Below are 20,095 nucleotides of genomic sequence, written 5' to 3' on the forward strand. Positions count from 1 at the left end.
TTTTTGGCCAAATTTTCTGCGCCGCATGCAAAAATGTTGAAAAAACAGTCCAAAAAAGGCGTTTTTAGGCACTTTGTGGAAAATGTTGATAAAAAAAATCGCGTTTTTTTGGCGCGCGCTCCCCCACTTCAAATTAATATATATTGGCGCCCAACGCGCCTTTCAAAAAACTTCAGGGTCGGTCGGCCAAAAATGGATTTCTTAAAAAGTACCAAAGGGGGGACCCTTTGGGTCGGCAGGGGGTCGAATCTCTGAGGGGGGAGGAGGCGTCCGCAAACCCCACCCCCCTCTAAATCGGCCCTTCATTTGTAATCAAGATATAAATTTTTGGAAAACTCTTGAAAAAATCATATAGCTATCATCTGGGAAACTATTAAAAAAATTGAGCAGTCATATTTGGAAGCAAAATTTGCATCTTCGGAGAGCACCCTGACAGCAACCCACTATAGGGTTGTGAAAACCCAGTTTTGTGAAAATTTTTGCACAAATCATAAAAACTTCATATCTCGGAAACTGAAGGCATTTGAGCAGACAGATTTGGAGACAAGATTTGCAAGTCCTGAGTGTACCGTGACAGCACACAACTACAAGGTGAGGGAATCCAATTTTTTTTTAAATGTTTTAAATCTAAGTTTTCTGTAATTTTTGAAACATCACAAAAATCGTCGTATCTCGCGAACTAAAAGGATTTTGATATTCGTACTTCGAGGTCGAATTCGCAACTCCTGGACAAACCTGACACGATCCCACAATTGGGTTGCTATTTTTAAAGTTGGCAAAATAAGCTTCGAAATGGGCCTCAGCGTACCATTTGACAAAAGTTATAAAGCGGTAACTAAGCAGACAATATTTGGGTAGACGACCGTTGGGTAGAAACAGCATAAAAAAATGGAACTTGAAGTCATTGAAACCCCTAAGCATGAAAATATATTTTGCCAAACAAGTGACGCAGTAAGTTCAGCAATCGGAAATGACTTACACAAGTTTTTTTGCCCAAAAGCCCTGATGAGAACAGTCCTGCGAACTAAGTTCAGTATAAAAAAAATAGTGCCCAACTGCAATAAACTTGCTCTAGCAAATATATCAACAGAATGAAAAAATGTATCAAGAGAAAAAAGAAGCTCAATCTGCACAATGTGTAATTATGGTATTTTCTTTGATAAGCTCACAAAAGAAGCACAAAATTTTGACTAACTAACAAAATTGATTTTATTTGCCATACCTGACACAGAGACAAACTTGCGGTTCACATAATTTGCAATAATTGAAGAGAAACATTGAAGAGAAACATCAGACAATAATTGAAAAGAAACATCACAAATTTGAAAAAACAAACTAAGAAAAACCCCGAAAATAAAGGAAACAAATTAAGTAAAAATAGATATCAAATTACAGTCTTAATATTTAATGGACATTTAATATTATAACAAAAAAAGTTAAACGTGCAAAATAAGAAAAAAATGACATAGCCAAAAGACATCTAGAAAAATGAAATCAACAAGACTGAAAAAACATTGACCATTTTCAGAAAAGTTTTCAACTACATAAATGCAGTGTTTTTTTCAGTCTTGTTGGTTTCATTTTGGAATAAGCAAACAACATACTTAATGTGAAAAACATCAAACTATTGAAAATGATAAATTTCAAAAACAATTACAAAACAAGTCAAAATTTTAAAATGTATTCTCCTTGTTTGAACAAAACTTGCACAAAAAAACTCGTACCAAACAAAGAAGGAAAAACCAGGAAGAGACACTGGCAAGGACTCAAAAACCATTTTTTTAAAAATCTGAAGCCAAAAACAGACAAAATGTAAATGCGTGTCATTGAAACGTTTTAAAATAGAACTTGAAGTCATTGAAATAGAGTCCGGCAACGTACAATATAATCTGGACATTAAAAAAAATTAAATAAGAAATTCTTTAAAAAAAAATGGCATCAAAAAACTAAAAAATCATTTCGTTTACGTTTTAATACATTGAAACTACGTAATACTTAGGAAATTTAACATGTATATCCGGAAGATCAGCAGACAGCAATTCAATTTGACACAGTAAAACAACAAACTCGTATCGCAATTTTGGAGTTGATTTAATTATGATTGGATAGGATTTTAGGCTTGCTTGGAATTCGTTTTTCAATTGAAATGTATATCTTTAAGAAACATGGGGTACAATCGAACGAGATAGAAAATTTAAAATACATGTCAAAAAACAAAAAATAATGTGCAAAAACTTATGAGCCATTATCTGCAACAAAAAGAAGGCATTAAATATAGCCAATCGAAAACGAAAAAATACATAGCAGGCAGATCCAAAAAAGGTATAAACCAGGAAAAGACACCGATTTTGAAAAGTTCTAAAGTCAAAAACAAACCAAAAAAGAAAGTTAAACAAAAAGTCAATACAGAAGTCCAACACAGAATACGATCCCCAACACAGCGAAATTCAGCCAACACAGGGAAACTGACGCGAAGGCTGATAAAATTTAATTTTACTAGTACGGAAAATCACCAGACCGAGCTTTTGTGTTTGCAAACTTGCCTGATTTTGATTTGCTTTAAAAGTTTGATGTTTCTCATTGTGATTAAACATTTTCCGTAGTACCACATGTTTTCTACCATGCTTCCACAAGGACAACAAGGAAAGTATTTAGATGATGATACCAATTTCTTCTTAATGTGAAAAACTCATTTGCCTCGCATTTCCGCCAATAGAAAACTGGAAAATCTGCAAAAAAATTTTCGGGCCGTTTCATCAAATATGCGATTACTTCAAGGACACATACGTTGGTCCAGTGCAAGGTGCTAGAAGAGTGGAGCCAACATTTGCCATGACCGATTGGAATGTTGATACAGGGGTTTTTCAAGAATCTCTCGTTTCGAAATTGATCTCCCGGTTCAAAGAAAAACAGAACAGATCAGAAAAAATGACGACTCATGGTCCGAAGAGAAATTAGGAGAGCAAGAACAAAGAACGTGAACGCCAAGTAATGAAATAATGCAATCAAATAACACGGCAACAAAATTCGAAAGTATTTAAGAACTTGTACAAGCAACCTCTGCTGATTTTAAAAAGCATGATTTTTGATCTCCCTTTTAACCTTTTTAAACTTTGTTCTTTTTCCTCTAATCTTTTTTGACTGAAAAACCGTCAGCTGAAATTGCGTGACACCATATTCATTATCTACCACATTAAAATGCACGCTCCAGATTGATAACCATAGCACTGTATTTTGTAGAATTATTTTGGAAAAAGTGATTTGTATAATTACACAAGCTTTGTGTACGTAAACCGATAATCTGCAAGTATTGGTAGTAACCTGATTTCACCGCACCAATGCGTCGACAGTTTTACCACAGAGGCTAAGTTTCGCTTCGCAAACACTAGCGAGAATACGACAAAAAGAAGCTCTATAAAGTGCAATAATAAAAATTAGAAATAAGCCTCGTATTAGTAAAAAATCGGCTACCTCTGAGATTCGAACCTGCGAATTAGAGATTAACAGTCTCACACACAAACCACTCAGCCACGGAATTTTCATACTGACCAAACACTAGCCACAAACAAAGCAGAGAGCAAATGCTATGCAATTTCCAATGCTACCGTGAAATTTCCAAATAAGTGAACATTTTTAATGAACACTTTTTTTGCGAGTTAGGTTAGATTTAAAAAAAGAAGGTTCGTAACAATACACTAGGCTGATCGCAAGTGTAAATAATGGATCAACAGCTGGGAAACCGAAAAATTAAAATCCACTTTCGAAGCTAGAAGTCGCTCGTTTTTCGTTATCTTTAGACTTTTGCTGTTTGATAGTGGAGTTTGCTTTCCTTTTAACAAAAGCAATGAACTGAACTTGAACATAAAATAAAAGCAAAACCGCAAAAAAGCCAACTTAAGTCTGAACAAATTTAAAAAGTTTTCCTGAAAGAAAAACAAAAAAAGCATCGCGACCTATATAAGAGTCTGAACTACGTTCGTCGACTTTTATAATAATGCGACTCCAGGATAACAATCCACGGCCTCTTGTGGTCTATCATTGGGGTGTTTCTGCCAATTTGTTTACTCAGATTCGCATTTTTAGATTTACCGCAAATGTGCTTTCAATACTAACCAAGGAGTATAAATTTACTAGGTTGAAGAGCAAGCAATGCGTTGAATCCACGTTCTGCATGACCTAACTTCTCAACACCACAGATTTTAATCTATTTGAATTTACATCAACATCACATCACATCCAGTGAGTTTAAATGGCGTTTGGGTTATAAATATATTTCACATTTATAAACCCAAAACAACCCATGCCAACACTATACAAACTGACAAAGGCTACAGTTTTGACCCAATTATTACAGCCAAAAACAGTTCCAAAAGCGGGCAGTCCAGCAACGTTACAAAAAGCGTGCACTGCCCAAACGAGGTAGAAATTTTGATAAGTGATGAAGAGAAAGGAACTGTACGCTCCGAACAAAGTAGTGTAGACAGTCTGAATAGTCACTTTTATCAGAATTGAGGTCGTGTCGTATCCCAACTTTGTCATTTCAAACGCATGGTGAATATGCGCGAAACCAAACAAAAGGGGCGCGAAAACGACTGTTTTCCATTTGAATACTGGTAGCATAATTGGCACAATACAGCATCTGTAAATGAACTCTTCGATACCAGGAGCCACAACGAAATTCCTGCAAAACTGCAGGAATCCATTTTCACAGCTGAAGTAATCGTCTTTGACGTCCGCGATTAAGTAGTCAATTCTTAGGTTGAACTGGATAAAGTTTAAAACAAAATTTCCCAGAAATAAAGCTATTAGAGCCGAGAATACGTAGCCAAAACTAATTAAGTTTTTTTCCGGAATGAATCCCAATACTTCGAAGAACGATCTGAGATTAAACGTGTTCGGGTGACAGCGAATGGCTGTCAATAGAAGAACACATGTGACTAGAAATGTGGCAACGAGCGATCTCCAGAAGCGCTCCTTAATCTTCTCGGTTGTGTCCCGATGTTTGAAACTTGATTTGAAGTGGATACAAAATACAAGTAGTAGTGATATGACGACAGAAAGGAGAAGCGCTTTCTCAGTTCCCAAATTTTGAAACATTGTCCGCTCAATCATGCATAGTCTCAAAAAATATTTAGAACATATTATGCTTTTCTGCACCCACCGGTGTAAAATTAAGTTTTGATGACAACAATAACATCTGGACGCTGTGCAAGTAGCACAGAATGTTCCGATAACAGATTTTTTTTTTTAAAATCTAAATATCAAAAAAATATATTCATTTTTTTTACCCAGAAAGAGCAATTGAATTAAGTCAAAAACGCAAGAATGAGGTGCAATATTAGATGAAAAAACGTTCAAAAGCATTAAATTTAATTTGAAGGTCCGAGTCTGATCAGGTTATCAAATTTAGTCTGAAAATGAGAAAACATCAAGAGCAGTATTTCTCGATAATGAGACAACTTTTTTGTCTTTCAAAGATTCCGAATCAATAACAATAAGCCTACAAGCTTGAGACTGGACACACTTCATTTTAGGTAGTCAAATTCGGCTGGAAAAAAGTCTCCGTCGTAAAAAAAACATAGCCAACAGACAGTTGGAAAGTGTTAATCGCAGAGAAAGATTTAAAATAAAAACTTCAATATTCGAATTTCGAGGACTTTCGTTATGCCCTTAAGGCTCTCCAAAATAGTCGAAAAAAATTCAAGAGTGACTTTTTGCATAAAATAACCCAATGTGAGAAAAATGGATCAATAGGTAAACTTTTTTAATCAGCTGGCAAACCTTAAAAATAATATCATCACGTTTCTAATGACCTTTACACTTTGGCTGTTCGATAGTGGTTTGCCTTCCTTTTACAAAAAAATGAACTGAAATTAAAACTGAAGCCGCGAAAAACCAAACTTAAGCGTAAACGAGCTTAAAAACTTCCTTGAAAAAAAAAAAACTAAACGAAAATCATCAAGACGTACATAAGGTCATCAAGACCTATTGACTACGTTCATTGACACTTAAGAAGAATTTGATATCTGATGACGTTGAAAAATGACATTGAAGCATTACTTCAGCATTTATTGAAACTTCGCTTTCTATAGTACAACTTCAACTACCACAACATCTTCATTTCATTGGCGTAACGATTAGTAAGTAATAATTAGAACAGGCAAACTTGACATTGACTTTGATGATTTCTCTTTGCTCTTACAAAATTAAGGGCTCCCACCATCTGCAATCAAAACAAGGACAACCGACCAGTCTTACAAAATACAATTTTTGAATTTAGTGTCGTTTTTTCTGTGATGTGATAGAAAAATCTGAACGAAAAAATAGAAATTAGGCAAAAGTGACAGTCTTAGACAAATTGCCAAACGAAAAACAGTTAGAAAATGGCTAGAAAAACGAAGAAAAAAACGTAGAAAGCATTTGAAAAAATTCAAAACTTCTATATTTTTTTTGCCGAAAATTGTTGAATGTTTGGAATTTTTTATTCCCAAAATGGGGCCAAAAATTAAATTAATTTAACTAATTTCACTCCAGTGAAACTAAGTTTTCAGGGCTAAATTTCAGCTTAAATAAGCTATTGTAAGTCTGCAGGCTCATTTTATTAACTCGAAATTAGACCTAAGATCAAAAATTTCAAACCTGTTTTTCTCAACACTGGGAATTTTTTTGAACTTCTTTAAATGTCGCTCGAATCACGACTGAAAAAGCTTTAATATAAAATATCTCTGGACCCATTCCAATGATTCAATGATTATTTGTGTAACCTGATTTTACTGGAAAACAAGAAAAAAAACGAAATACTCCAGAATACAAGTTCCTCACATTTTTCAAACTGTCGGAACAAAAACCAAAAACTCATTTTTGCAAGGCCCAATAGTCAAAAAAGTAATATGTGGAATAATTCAAAAGACATTTGTTATGTTGTTATTGAGCTTTACCTCTCGTGAGAACAATAATTTCGAATCAATCGCACAATCTGCCCCCTCCCCCCTTAGTGACCTACCGATGAATATCCTACGCTAGCATGCATCAAATCTCAAAACTAACCCTGTATAAAATATGCATTTCATAAAATCGTGCAAAATGTAATTGTTCTGAAACTTTTGGAATTAATTGGGATTTTGATGGGCAACAATATAGTGAAATCGACTTTTTAACGATGCTTCGATAATTAATTCCATTATTTGGAAGACATTCACTTCAAAGTTCTCTTGTAAAAAAATTTTACGTTCTCCACCCAAAATCGATTTGGAGAAGGAGGCAATTGCACGGTTGATCATTAAATTGAAAATTCAACCAAACATGTTGCATACATCGTGATAACGATGTATGCGATGAGATTAAAGAGGAAAAACCCGAAAGAAACCAAGGATAGCGCAGAAAGTTCTGACCACTATTTAAAAAGTTTCTTTCTGCTCAAATTTTGATTTTTTTGTGGAAAGATGAATAGATATTAAAAAGCCTAGAACTTAAACATGTTCAACAGTAAAAGTAACTTAAGTATAATCCGCAACAAATTTCCTCAATAAATGAACAGAATAAAAACATCCAAAAACCAACCAACTTTCTCGCTTTTGCTCGCTCTTGACCAAAAGCTCGGGTTTTCAACAATGGCCAAATTTTTGAACAATTTTATGTTGTTCGAATCACGACTGAAAAAGCTTGAATATGATTTATTACTGAATCTATTTCAATGATTCCTTGAGCTATCCGACTTCGCGTGGAGAAAAAAGGAAAAAAAACTAAAACACCCAAAGACAAGGAGGAACACCCAATTCCTCCCTATTTTTCCTCCCCAAACAAGGCAACAACAGGCAATAAACCTGAAAAATAACCTGGTAAAAAAGTTGATTGGAAAATAATGTTTTTTACAAAATCATGTAAATCTCAACATTCAAAATTTTCATCCCCACGCATATCGTGACAAAAAAGACAAAGAAATGAGAGCAAAATGGTGCTGGGCAAAGTATATTAAACAAAAAACATTTTTACCCAAACTTAAAAAACTCAAACTTAAACGAGAGCTTCGTATGCCAGATGCTTTGTAACTTAGATCTACCTTGAATATATGGCAAAAACAGGAAATCATCATTAAAAATTTTAAGCATAGCAACAGACAGTTGAAAAAAGAGTATGAAAACTCAGCACGCCGAAAAAAACAGACGGAATTTTTCAAAGCATTTCAACTTGAAGTTTGAAAAGAAAAATATGTCACTCCGAATGAAAAATTTATGATTGACACTTACTTCCTAACAGAGGCGACGAACAGTTTCGCAGCACTCGCAATACAACACAAACAAAGCATTGCAAGCTAGCATGCAGAAAATAAAGACTTGAGCCTTAATTCCAATAAAATAAATTATTCCAATAATAAAAGGCAGCCACTAAATCCAATAAACTATTTTATTCCAATAAAAAATAAACATAGCCAAAAGGCACTCGGATAAGAGTGAAGGAACAGAAAAAAACGACTTGTTTTTTTTTTGAAAAAAACTTCAATTTTGGAATTTAACGAGGAATTTATGAGTCTCATGTTTTTATTCCGCAGGTAAATCTGGAAAAAAATCTACTTTCGAACATAATTGGAGAGCGCAACAACCTAACTTTAAGCAGAAGATATTGAACACTTGCCAAAAAGCAGCTCTATCGAGTGAAATAAAAAGTAGAAATAAGCCTCGAATTAACAAAAACTCGGCTATATGTCGGATTCGAATCTGCGACCTAGCAAATTTGAGTCTCACGCACCAACCATTCATCCACGGATGCTTAAAACACCCAAAAACTAGCCACCATTAGCGCAGCTACTTATGCTATCAAATTGCCAATTCGACGCAGCAAAAGTAGCACCAAATACAAAAGACACAATTTTGCATGTACTAAACTGGAAAGCATAAAGCCAAATTATCTATAAATTATGCATTTCAAAAAAATTGCGAAATACATTGAGTTAGAAAATTCCTGAAATCGAGCTTTTTATCATTGTACAGCTGTTGGAAACAAATAACTTTTTTCGGTTCATTTGATGAATTAAAAATGCATCAGATGAGTTAACTTTTTACTAATCAAATGTCAAAGCACATATGATATTATACTGGTACCGCAGCACACCGATTCAAAAGTGCCACCAGAAGTAGCACTTCTATTTGCAACTTAGGTTGGAAAAAAGTTCGTACTAATACACTTTGCTCCGCAAGTGTAATTAATCTCAATTACAGCATTTATACTTGGAAGCGTTCATAAATGCATTAAAATGTATTAATTCACTTCTGCAAAATATTAGGGCAGTTTAAGACGTTTCGTGAAAAAAGTAAAAAGAATCATCACGGCCAATATAAGAGTCTGAATTACCTTTATCTACTTTTAAAAAAAAAACATCTACATTAACTTCTTACATATGACTCAAATTATGTTCAAATAGAAGAAAACATGTCATTACACACTATAATTGACGTTAAAGGAAGCTAAAACAAGCACGCAAAAAAGCTCAATAGATGCCAGTTGATCCAAAACCAAATACTGTCATGAACATTCTGAGCTATTAATTTTTAAGATACCGCGGTTCTCCGAAAACACGGTAAAACATACTATATTTTTGACCTTGACACTATAAAAATGAGGCAACTACGTCAAGATAGCATACGACAAATCCGTTACGCGGCAAACGCGAGCGAAAAAAATGTAATTAAGCAAATTCTATTAGTTTAAATTAATTTCTTCTATCGGAAAAGATGCTCTGATGAAAAAATATTATGCGTTGGAAAGGAAGATGACAAAAAATTAGCAGACAAACGATAGTCCGACATTTCAAGATTTCCCGTCATGGTTAGACCACGACTCGAACTTCTACACGGTCAGACCACGACTCGAAACCTAGACCTTATGTTCTGAAAGCGATTTCTTTACCTTTAGACCAAACAAGATGAATGGTGTTGTTCCTTAATAAAGCAAGGTCAATTTCGTACCGATTTGAAGAAACCTTCTTGATAAAGAAAAATTGTTTGCAAGAAAAAAGTCTTTTTACCGATTACAAGTTTACTTGCTCTCGGAAGTGAAAAAAAATTGGATCAGTAGGTTAATTTTTTATTCCACTAAAAACTTTAAGAATTGAAATCAATATTTGAAACCAAGTCATTCACGTTTTATTGCGCCATTTGTTATTAGCGAAATTTGTCGCTCATTTCGTGAACTTGCAAACAAATCAGAAATACGGCCGCATAGAAACACATTCGCGTTTAACAATTTTCAAAAAAATTTCGTGATAAACATTTGACCAAATCAATTATCTTCACTTCGTCCATCGACACGTCACAGATGCTTGACAAACAGGCTTTAAATTAAGTGAATGCTCTTATAATACTCTTTTCATCCTTTATCGAAAGCCCGCGATGTTCGATCATTGGCTTCCTATCGACTCGAACATAACTATTTTAACATCTGGAATATAAAGCACACAAACTTGATAGTACTTTTCCACTTGTTATTAAAAAATCCTTTTAAACTTAAGTTCCAGATTTCTACCCATTTTAAAAGCTAAAAGACAGCTGAAAATTATTAACTAAGTCACTCGACAGTTGGAAAACTGATACTGAACCAAAATAAACCGGAAAAAACCAGACAGACACTTTTAATTTTTCAGTTTCATTAAAACCTTATACTGATTTCGAGACAATTAAAACATCACCATTGTTATTTTGAGTTCATCAATTTACCGACCAACTCAGCGAAAATTTCTCAATCTAAGGCGCCTTTTAAAACCCGCATATGATCGGCACTTTCTATAGAAAACTTGAAATCTACAAACTTAAATCCATTTTTGCAGTTTAAACCAAACTTCAATTATCGCGCAATTTGCACATCCAAAATTTGAGCGTGACCAAATATCAGTTTTTCGGAAAACAAAACAAAAAAAAACTACCTCAATTAGTGAAAACTAGTGAAAAACGCTAATTAATGAAGTTGGCATCAACACTTCGTTAACTGCAAGTAGTGATAGTATCTGCACTTCATTTAAACTTTCAATCTCGCAAACACCATCTTTTTTTTATTTATTACTGCTTTTCGTTCTTGAGAAAAGAAATTCGGATAATGTTCAACTAAGAATCTGTGATTCGACAGAAAAATCATCCAAGTAATTCACTATAAAGATCTCTAAGCAATTGTACATTAATATGAAGGCAGTCACATTTACTCTCACGTTATCAAATTCAATCTGAAAATTCAAAACAATTCCATCAAAATGATTCAAACTTGTCTGATTAATAATTTAGCGCTTTTTCGACCATTAATCAAATTTATTTTGAAATGTTTAATTTTGTATCACTTTTTACATTCTTCAGTCCAATATTCGCGCCAAAAAAGCATACTCTCTCTGGTATCTTTTGGCGGAACACTTCGCTTATCTATAGAAGGCACTTCAACTTCGTCATCTTCGGTTTGCAATGGTTTTGTAACACTTTCATCAACCGATTTCAAAAATCGCAACTGCTTCCAATACTTTCTGTGGTGCCAAATTGTTTCCAAAATACCTGTTCTGTGGTACGGTTTCAAACTTGCATTTCTAAACTTTGTAGGCAGTTTTGGACAAGGTTCTCTTAGAAGAGTTCTGACGCATTGCTCGCTGCAATCTGCAATTGACTGGAGATTATAGCCGCCCTCAAGAGCTAAAATCACCCGACCAGAAGCAAATGCCATTAGCATGTGGGTCATGTGAGCGTAGCATTCGGCCGACACGAGTTGGCCTCCGAGAGGATCTCCGTATGCCGAGTCAAACCCAGAAGAAACTGAAACAAATAGGATTGACATGAACAAATTATAAAATTGAAGAGTACCTATTCAAGCTGAAAAAAAAACATGCCATCTGACCCATTGGAGGCTGAGCTAGCATTGCTGCCTATGATTAATCTATTTGCACATTGATTTTCGCGCATGTGATCAGGGTCGTAGCTAGGATTTTCTCGAAGTTTGGTGGATTTTTCCAAAAGTTTGCAAAAATTTGGAAAATCAACCAGTTTGGGAAAAAAATTTGAGAAAGTTGACCACATTAATTTTCCGAGCACTCACAAAGCACTAAAGAGACACTGATTTGGTCAATTTTTTTGCGCCGCCGGCAAAATTTTGAAAAAAAAACAGGGCAAAATGCGTTTTTACGCATTTTTGAACAGTTTTAACCAAGAAATCGCGTTTATTCTGCGCGCGCTCCCCCTCAAATATATTATATATAGTCGCCGAAAAAATTCCATGACCAGCCACTCAAAAATGAAAGCGTTGAAATAGCAAAAAAGTGGGGTATCCAGGGGATCAAATCACCGAGGGGGGGGGGGGCGTCCGCGCCCCTTAATCCGCTAGTGCACGCGATGTATTCAAATTCTTGATATTTTGTGAAACTAAGGTGAAAATCATAAGGAGAAGTCCAAGAAGCCTTACCTCAAAAATATACAGTTACAAGTAAGCTGGTAAATGTTGGTTAAGCAGTTGCTAGCTGAGGCTCTGATTCTATCCAAAAAATACGACCTTCCAGAAATTGCTGGTTTTCGAGAAAACGCCTTTTTTGTTTTAAAAAAAATATGAAATTTTCCAACTACTTACAAAAAAAACGTGCTGCTTAAAGAACTATCTATATTTACACATTAACGTTCTATGTCTCAGTCAGTATATAATGGGTAGACATTTAGTGGGCATCTAATTTGCCCTTAGTCTATCCTCTTTAGATTGTACGTATGTTTACCAAAATTTGATTGCGTAATTTATTTGATGTTTATTTTGTAAATGTATTTGTATGTCTGAAGAAATAAATTCTTTCTTTCTTTCTTTCTATGTAGTAACATGACGATTGTATTTCTATTGTCTTTTTTAATTAGGTCCATACCTTTGAGGTCGATACTAGTTGAACGAATGTGCTGTTTTAGTTATCCTTGACGCCATTATCTCTCTTCGTTCATTACAAATATGTACCATTTGAAGCTAAAATTTAATAACTTACCCAATACAAGATGCGGATTAAATTCGTACAAAATTGGCAGAATCAAATTCGTGAATGCCGCAATGTATTCAACGTCTGTAGCCTCCCCTACCAACCAGGGCACATTCACATTGAACCCCTCCCCCTTTCCCGTGCCCACTCTATCCGAGTTGCCGTCATAGCCCCCCGGAAAGAACCAACCATGGCGATGTAAAGAAATGTAGAGAACATTGGGGTTGTTTTCGAACTGATGTTGGGTTCCGTTGCCATGGTGCACATCCCAATCGAGGATGAGAACTCTCTGAACTTTTGAGTTGTAGTTGGTGAGTATATGTTGGGCAGCCACAGCTGCGTTGTTATAGAAACAGAATCCGTATTCTTTATTCACCTGTAAAACATTATCTTCATCACCTCATATCTAAACGTAACCAAACATTTAAAACGATGTCGGGCGCCAGAAGTGACTCAACCTTAAGATCTCAAACCCTCGACCCTAACTTACAATATTAATTAGACAACCTTATCTTTGTTTTTGGTACCCTCAAGCTTGTGGGGAGAAAAACACGTCCGTGAGATGCAAATTAAAACCCTCAAAAATCTATACAAAAGGCAGCTTTTCTTGAATATTTGCTCAAAAGTTTGTGTAAAATTATAAGTCTGTGAGAGGCTCACTTCAGCTGCTACTCTATATCGTTCTAGAACTAGCAAATATTGAGCTACGATGGCAAACTGAAATTATTATCAGAATAGCGCGAGCATTCATACAAACATAGCCAACAGAAAGTTGGAAAACAGTCAATGAACGGAAGATAAAAAAAACTGACTTGATTATTGAAAAAACTTTTTTGAATGAATTTTTTGAATTTCAAAAAAACGGCTTTAAAGCTCTTTGAATTTCCAGAACCATTTATTATTGGCACTTTTATTTACATTAACCCAATTTGAGAAAACTGGGCCAATAGGTAAATGTTTTATTCCACAAGGAAAACTGAAAATTGAAATTCTCTTTCGAAATTAGAAGTCGATTACGTTTTTTGTGACCTTAACACTATGGCTGTTCGGTAGTGGAGATTACCTTCCTTTCAACAAGGAAATGAAGTGAACTTATAAATAAATCGCGAAAAATCAACTGGAGCGTGAACAAATTTGAAGATTTTTGCCTGAAAAAAAAACAAACAAACTAATCACCAAGACCTATATAGGAGTATTCACTACGTCCATGACTCTTAAACAAACAAACCAGTTCAACAAATAAACCTAACCTCTGCGTGGTGACCAGGGGGTCTAATATTGGCAAACCCAGCTGATATAGTCCCACTGTCTGTCACAATCATTGACGTCAGACGCACCAGAGACCCAGCCGAGACCTGAGCACTGCCGTAGGAGTACTTGTTGTGATAGATAGATCCCAGACAGTGATTCTGCAAGTACAATTTTTCTGATTCTTTAGAGTACTCGTCAACACAGTGAAGCTCTTCGAAAGCTTTCAGATAGTCTTCGTTATGAACTAGATTCAGAGTTTCGAACTCACAGTTCTCGCCACGTATTAAGAGACACCTGTCAAGCAATCGACTGGCTAAAACATGTAATGGGGTGATTGATTTATACTATCTATACTTTTCAAACCCAAGATTTTGGCTGATATTTTAATTTTGACACAGAGGCGAAGCTGAGCTTTGCAACACTTGCGATTCAAAAAACAAATTGCTCCACAAAATAGTGAATGAAAAAAAGACAGAAGCCAAAAAAAATCGTGAAAAATTATGCTGGAAATAGCTTGAAAAAATAAAAATGAAAAATTACAGCTACAAAAACTTCATATTTGTATCCAATGAAGTTCATAAACAGCCCTTAAAAATAGAAATCATTCACCGATCGGCACCAAATTTTGGGTCGAAACCTGTTGACCCGAAAACAAAAATGTTGTCATAAAAAATCTCCTAAAGTTCAAAAGTTTTTGCGACCCATCCAAACTGAAGCAATCCCAAACGGATTTTTTTGCCCTAGAAATTAGCAAAATAAGATGACAATTCGATATACCATAAACTGAAAATGTTTGAATATTTGAAAAAAAAACTACAAAAAAATGAAAAAAAAACTCAAAATAAGACATGGTAAATTTACAAATTTGCGAAGTTTCATTTATAGTATAAACTGTTTAAATTAGATTAAAATCAGGCTAAAAAAAACAAAACCGATAAAACTCTTATCAGATTTTTAAAAAAAAGCGTTTTAAAAAACGGCTAATGAGCCGACAGAAACTAGTATGAAAATCACGAACCCGAAAAAAGATGAAAAAAAAAACTTTTTTTGAAAAGATAATGACAACATGAAACTTGAAAAGAAAATTACAATCTGAAGTTAAGACCTTTGAAGAGATAATTACAACCTGAAACCAGAAGATCCTCTAGAAGTGAAAATTCTCTAGAAGATGAAATCGTCTAGATGTGGGGAAAAAGTTGTTTACGGGAAGAAAACACTTGCGAGAACACGAACAAAAAGCAGCTCTATCAAGTTAAGTAAGAAAAGTAGAAATAGGCCAGGATTTAGCAAAAACTCGGCTACAAGTAGGATTCGAATCAGATACCTACTGCAATCAAGAGATTTTGAGTCTCAGAGTCTCACGCACTTTCCCCTCAGTCAGTCAAGCTTAACAACCGACAAACACTAGTCACGAATAATAAAGCTATATTTGCTAACAAATGCCAATGCGATTCAGCACCAAATACAAATAGACTCAATTTTGCAATTAATAATTTGGAATACAACAAACTGAAGGCATCCACACTAACTTTGAATGTAACAAATCACAAAGCATAAAGCCATATTTTATAAATTAGGCATTTCGAAAATTTGCGAGATATATTGAGTTAAAAAATTTCGGAAATCAACTTTTTATTATTTTGATAGTGTTTGAAACAAATAGCTTTTCTCGATTGATTTGATGAATTAAAAATTCATCAACTGTGTTAATTTCTTACTATTCCAATGTCAAAGCACATGCTACCAAAAAACTGCAAAGGTGCTCCAATATTATTGGGGTGCCGCACCAATATTTGCAACTTAGGTTGGAAAAAAAGAAGGTTCGCTCTAATACACTAGCTTCGCATGTGTAATCAAGTAACAAATACAAACCAACTCACTCGTCTGACCATTTTAAATCTTCGCAGTTATTAATCTCGGGTCTAGGACAACAAGCCGACGGGACTTCAAGCCGAAGGGACTTCAAGTCGAAATTTAAACATTACAAGCACCTAAAAACGCTTAATTTTTATCAACAAAATGTTTATTTTAAAAAAGTAGGCAAGTTTAGTTCACCGTAAGCGTTCTTCATAACAATGCACCACGTAAGAGTGGCATCAGATAGTTGGATCAGCCGGATTTTGAAATTCATAATTATTATACACATGAAAAAACCCATCAACAATGTTTTAATTTTTAAGATTAAATTTTTAATTATAAAGTTTTAAGTTGTTAAGCAAGCTGATGAAATTGAGAAATTCTTCAAAACAATTTTCATCATATTTCAACTTTTTTTTACAAAACGTTCGGCTTGTGCTCCCTAATTATACGATTCGGCTTTAAGTCCCGTCGGCTTGATGTCCGGCACCCATTAATCTCGCATTAGAAAAAAACCAATCGCTTTTAGCTATTCGCATATCATCAATATTTTCCAAACTTACGCAATCTCAAGTACTGTGTTTCCAAGAAACAATCAAAACAAAAACAAGCGATTCTATTTTCAATCAAAACCTATTTCCCCAACAGTAAGAAATTAATCATCTTACTTGATAGACGTGTATTTATGGAAGCAATTCGCTCTGGTTTCTCCGGATGTGACGGATCCTCCTCGTATTTATGCCTCAGCATTTTAGCATCGAAGCAGTAGCCAATCTTCCTATCATCCGCCAACTCATCTTTCAAGTCACAGCTGAACTTAGATTTAGAAAACTTGTAGCTAGGCAGCTCTTCTTTTACAGACAGCCTATAACCTTCGATAGAACAAGGATCCGTGTGACTTATAGCTTCTTCTGACTGCTCTTCTTGGAACTGGAAACACGTCCAATAATCACCGATGACTCCAATGACATCCAAAATAGTTTGAACAGCACTGGAGTTGATATCACCAGTTAACTGCAGGTTCGGAGGGGGTAAACCTAGGAGAACTTTAACAACAGCTTCAACACAATTTGCCACAACAGGTGGGTTGTAGCCTCCTTCTAGGGTAACAAGCATGTTTCCATTAGCGACTGCTTTCAGGTGGTGTGTCATATGCGCGTAACAGGCAGGGGACACTTTCATATCACCTTCAGGGTCGCCCCCATCAGCACTATCGAATCCAGCCAAAATAACAACAAAATCAGGCTCAAAACTATACGCTAATGGAAGCACAATCTGCAAAAAGGCAGCCATATATTCTTCGTCTCCTAGTCCCGTTTCGTCCCAGGCTATGTTGACGTTGAAACCTTTGCCTTTATCCGTTCCTATGTGAAAAATGTCTGACTCAGGGAGGTAGGGGAAGAAAGTGGCTCTTTGGAAGCTATGCATGCTAATGTAGAGGACGTCGTCTCGTTCGTAGAAGATTTGTTGGGTGCCTTGACCATGGTGAACATCCCAGTCAAAGATCAACACTTTTCCAACTCCATTTTTTCGGTTATCTATCAGATTCCTTTTAAATACAAAAAACATCAAGATAAAGCTAGAGTAGCTATTCAACTAATCAAAATTTATTGTCAAAAACTATTGTTAGTTACTATCCTTTTTTATGAAATAACTGATTTAGTTGCACAGTAATATAGTGGTTCCAGCGGTGCAAAGCCTCCCGTTTTTGAGAGCACAGAAAGCACAGTACTATAGTTTTCGAACACGTTTAATGAAAATGAACAATGTTCATTCATAATCGCTTCAGACACATTTTCTAATCCAATCCCGCATTAAAATAATTCTTGTTGAGTTAAATAATCGTTGTTCTCTTGGCAAGTTAACCGAATGCACGCAAAATTTGAACCAATCAACGTCCTTTAAATTACCCAAAACTGACTGATTATCACGCTTATTTTACGCATATTTTATAGAATGTGAGAAAGCTAAATACTGATTGGCTGATACAATTTTCGGGCATTCGAGCCTTCTGGCATGAAACACTCCCCTCAGTAAAATATTTATGCATAAAATCTCATGGAACATGATTCTGAAAATTCAGGTTATGCAATTTTGTTATGAAAATAGCGTTCATGCAAGATGATTTATGAATCTAATTTACGAAGTTCCTGATAAGTTTATAAGTCAAAAATAAGTCTATGAAATCAAGAAAATGATTCAAACGTACTGGGGTTCCACTCACATGACAGCGATTGCGACAGTGTTTAATATGCAGTACCCACTTGCCCCCATCTGCTGTTCCGAGTGGTGACTGGGTGGTCTGACTAGCGCAAATGCATTCCTCAACGATCCCATCGCCACTTTCTGTAAACCATGAAGACTATTTACCACAAGGTTGACTACGAAAGTTTTTTCCGTTTTTTTTTTACATTTTAAAACAGTCTTAAAGTTTTAAAACATGTTACAACAGTTTAAAGCAGTTTTAAAACAGTACTACAGGACAGTTTTTATCAGCTGAATAATGAAACATTTTCGAACTTTGAGGGCAATTTTCAAAAACCTTCATTATGACTTTCTTCATTGCGGATTGGATCAATTTTTTGACCACCGAACATCGGAAGTAAAAACACAGCTGCAAACCTTACATCTGCCGGCCAAAAGAAACAATTGTATATGGCTTACTTGTTTAAAATCTGTTACCTTCCGGATGTTTAAGAACAGAGAAAAATTTGCCTGGCTTTAAAACTGGTTCAAAACGGTTTTAAAACACACTGTTTTGAAACGTTCCAGCACTGATTCACCCACGTGTGAACAATGAATCAGTGGTTCAACTCTTAATTAATTCTCTACCGCTCCTTTGAATAGTTTCATAGCAAAAATTACATCATCTTAAAGCTCTTGGAAGCTCAAAAATCTTTCATGATTGCAACTTTTTCAATTAAACTACTTAATTTGCAAAAACTGGATCAATAGCCAAGTTATCTATTCCTCCTCAGAAATTAAAGTCAAGCTCGATTCTTGAGAGATTTTCCCTATCGTTAATAGAACTGCCTTTGCTTTTCTTGAGTTTGAATTGAACTCAAAAATACATCAAGAGTTAATTCGCATAAACATAAGTCTTAGCGTGAGCTAACTTTAATTATTTTTACAGAAAAAAAAATCGCTTACTTGTTAACATTTAAACGTTTTTGCAATTTTATAATTGAAATAACGGGAAAATAAAAATTACGACTGATATCTTTTCGTTTTGTTTGACTCGAGAAATCATTAATCCCGCCACCAAAAAATGATGGAACTAGATAAGAAAAATTACAACGCATAGTTAATCAACATTACTAACTAATTAACTTACATTACAACAGTCAATCAATTGAGCCGCAACTGTCTTGGCATAGTCGAACGAAGACTCGCACAAACTGACACACTCGAATTTCTCCGTCAAATCAACCAATTCCTCTTTTGACATGTTCTTGCTCGATTCCATCGCTGTAATATAATTTTCATCATGACAAGTTAGCATTTCATGCTTTGTGCTTTTTCTCGCATTTATAGTATCTGATACTTGCAGATATTCTAAGACTCCTGTCTCTTTTAATCGCTCATACGCAAGTGTAACTCTTTCACATCTTTCGTAGTATTCATTGTCATCTGTCAATATTCGATGTTCTTCCACTCCTGGTAAATAAACAAGTCCGGTTTTAGGTGGTGCTCTCGGATCCTGAGCTTCTTTCTTGGATTCAGATTTTTTCTCGCTCTTCGGCAAGGTTTGATTTTCATTCGATTTAGATTTTGCTTTGGATTTCGGAGTAGACCGGGATGTACCCTTCGAAGTATTTGATTCATCATGCATATTAAACTGAAAGAACTAACTTTTTTGAAATTTTCAACTGAATTTATGATTTCTGAAGCGTTGAATTTGAGCGCATCCGAACAAACTGAATAAACAGGAAAATTAGGAAAAAGTACACCTGGATTAAAATTAAGCAAAAAGCAAAAAAACTCGATTTCTCCTAAAAATGGGTAAACTTAATTGAT

At 35.1% G+C, this 20,095-nt stretch overlaps 1 protein-coding gene across 1 annotated transcript; it reads right to left on the reverse strand.

Moving 5' to 3' along the window:
* Positions 1–11,086: 11,086 nt before the first annotated feature.
* LOC134851447 (histone deacetylase 6-like) lies at positions 11,087–19,922 on the reverse strand. Its single transcript, XM_063867547.1, has 6 exons — positions 19,413–19,922; positions 18,303–18,424; positions 16,747–17,627; positions 14,221–14,534; positions 12,980–13,346; positions 11,087–11,780 (listed from the first exon to the last, which is right to left on the reverse strand). Exons 1-6 carry the CDS (start codon positions 19,908–19,910, stop codon positions 11,317–11,319), a joined length of 2,646 nt encoding a protein of 881 aa, XP_063723617.1. The 5' UTR covers positions 19,911–19,922; the 3' UTR covers positions 11,087–11,316.
* Positions 19,923–20,095: the final 173 nt, after the last annotated feature.

The sequence above is a fragment of the Symsagittifera roscoffensis genome, chromosome 1, assembly GCF_963678635.1.
Source record: "Symsagittifera roscoffensis chromosome 1, txSymRosc1.1, whole genome shotgun sequence".
In the NCBI taxonomy this organism is placed as follows: domain Eukaryota; kingdom Metazoa; phylum Xenacoelomorpha; order Acoela; family Convolutidae; genus Symsagittifera; species Symsagittifera roscoffensis.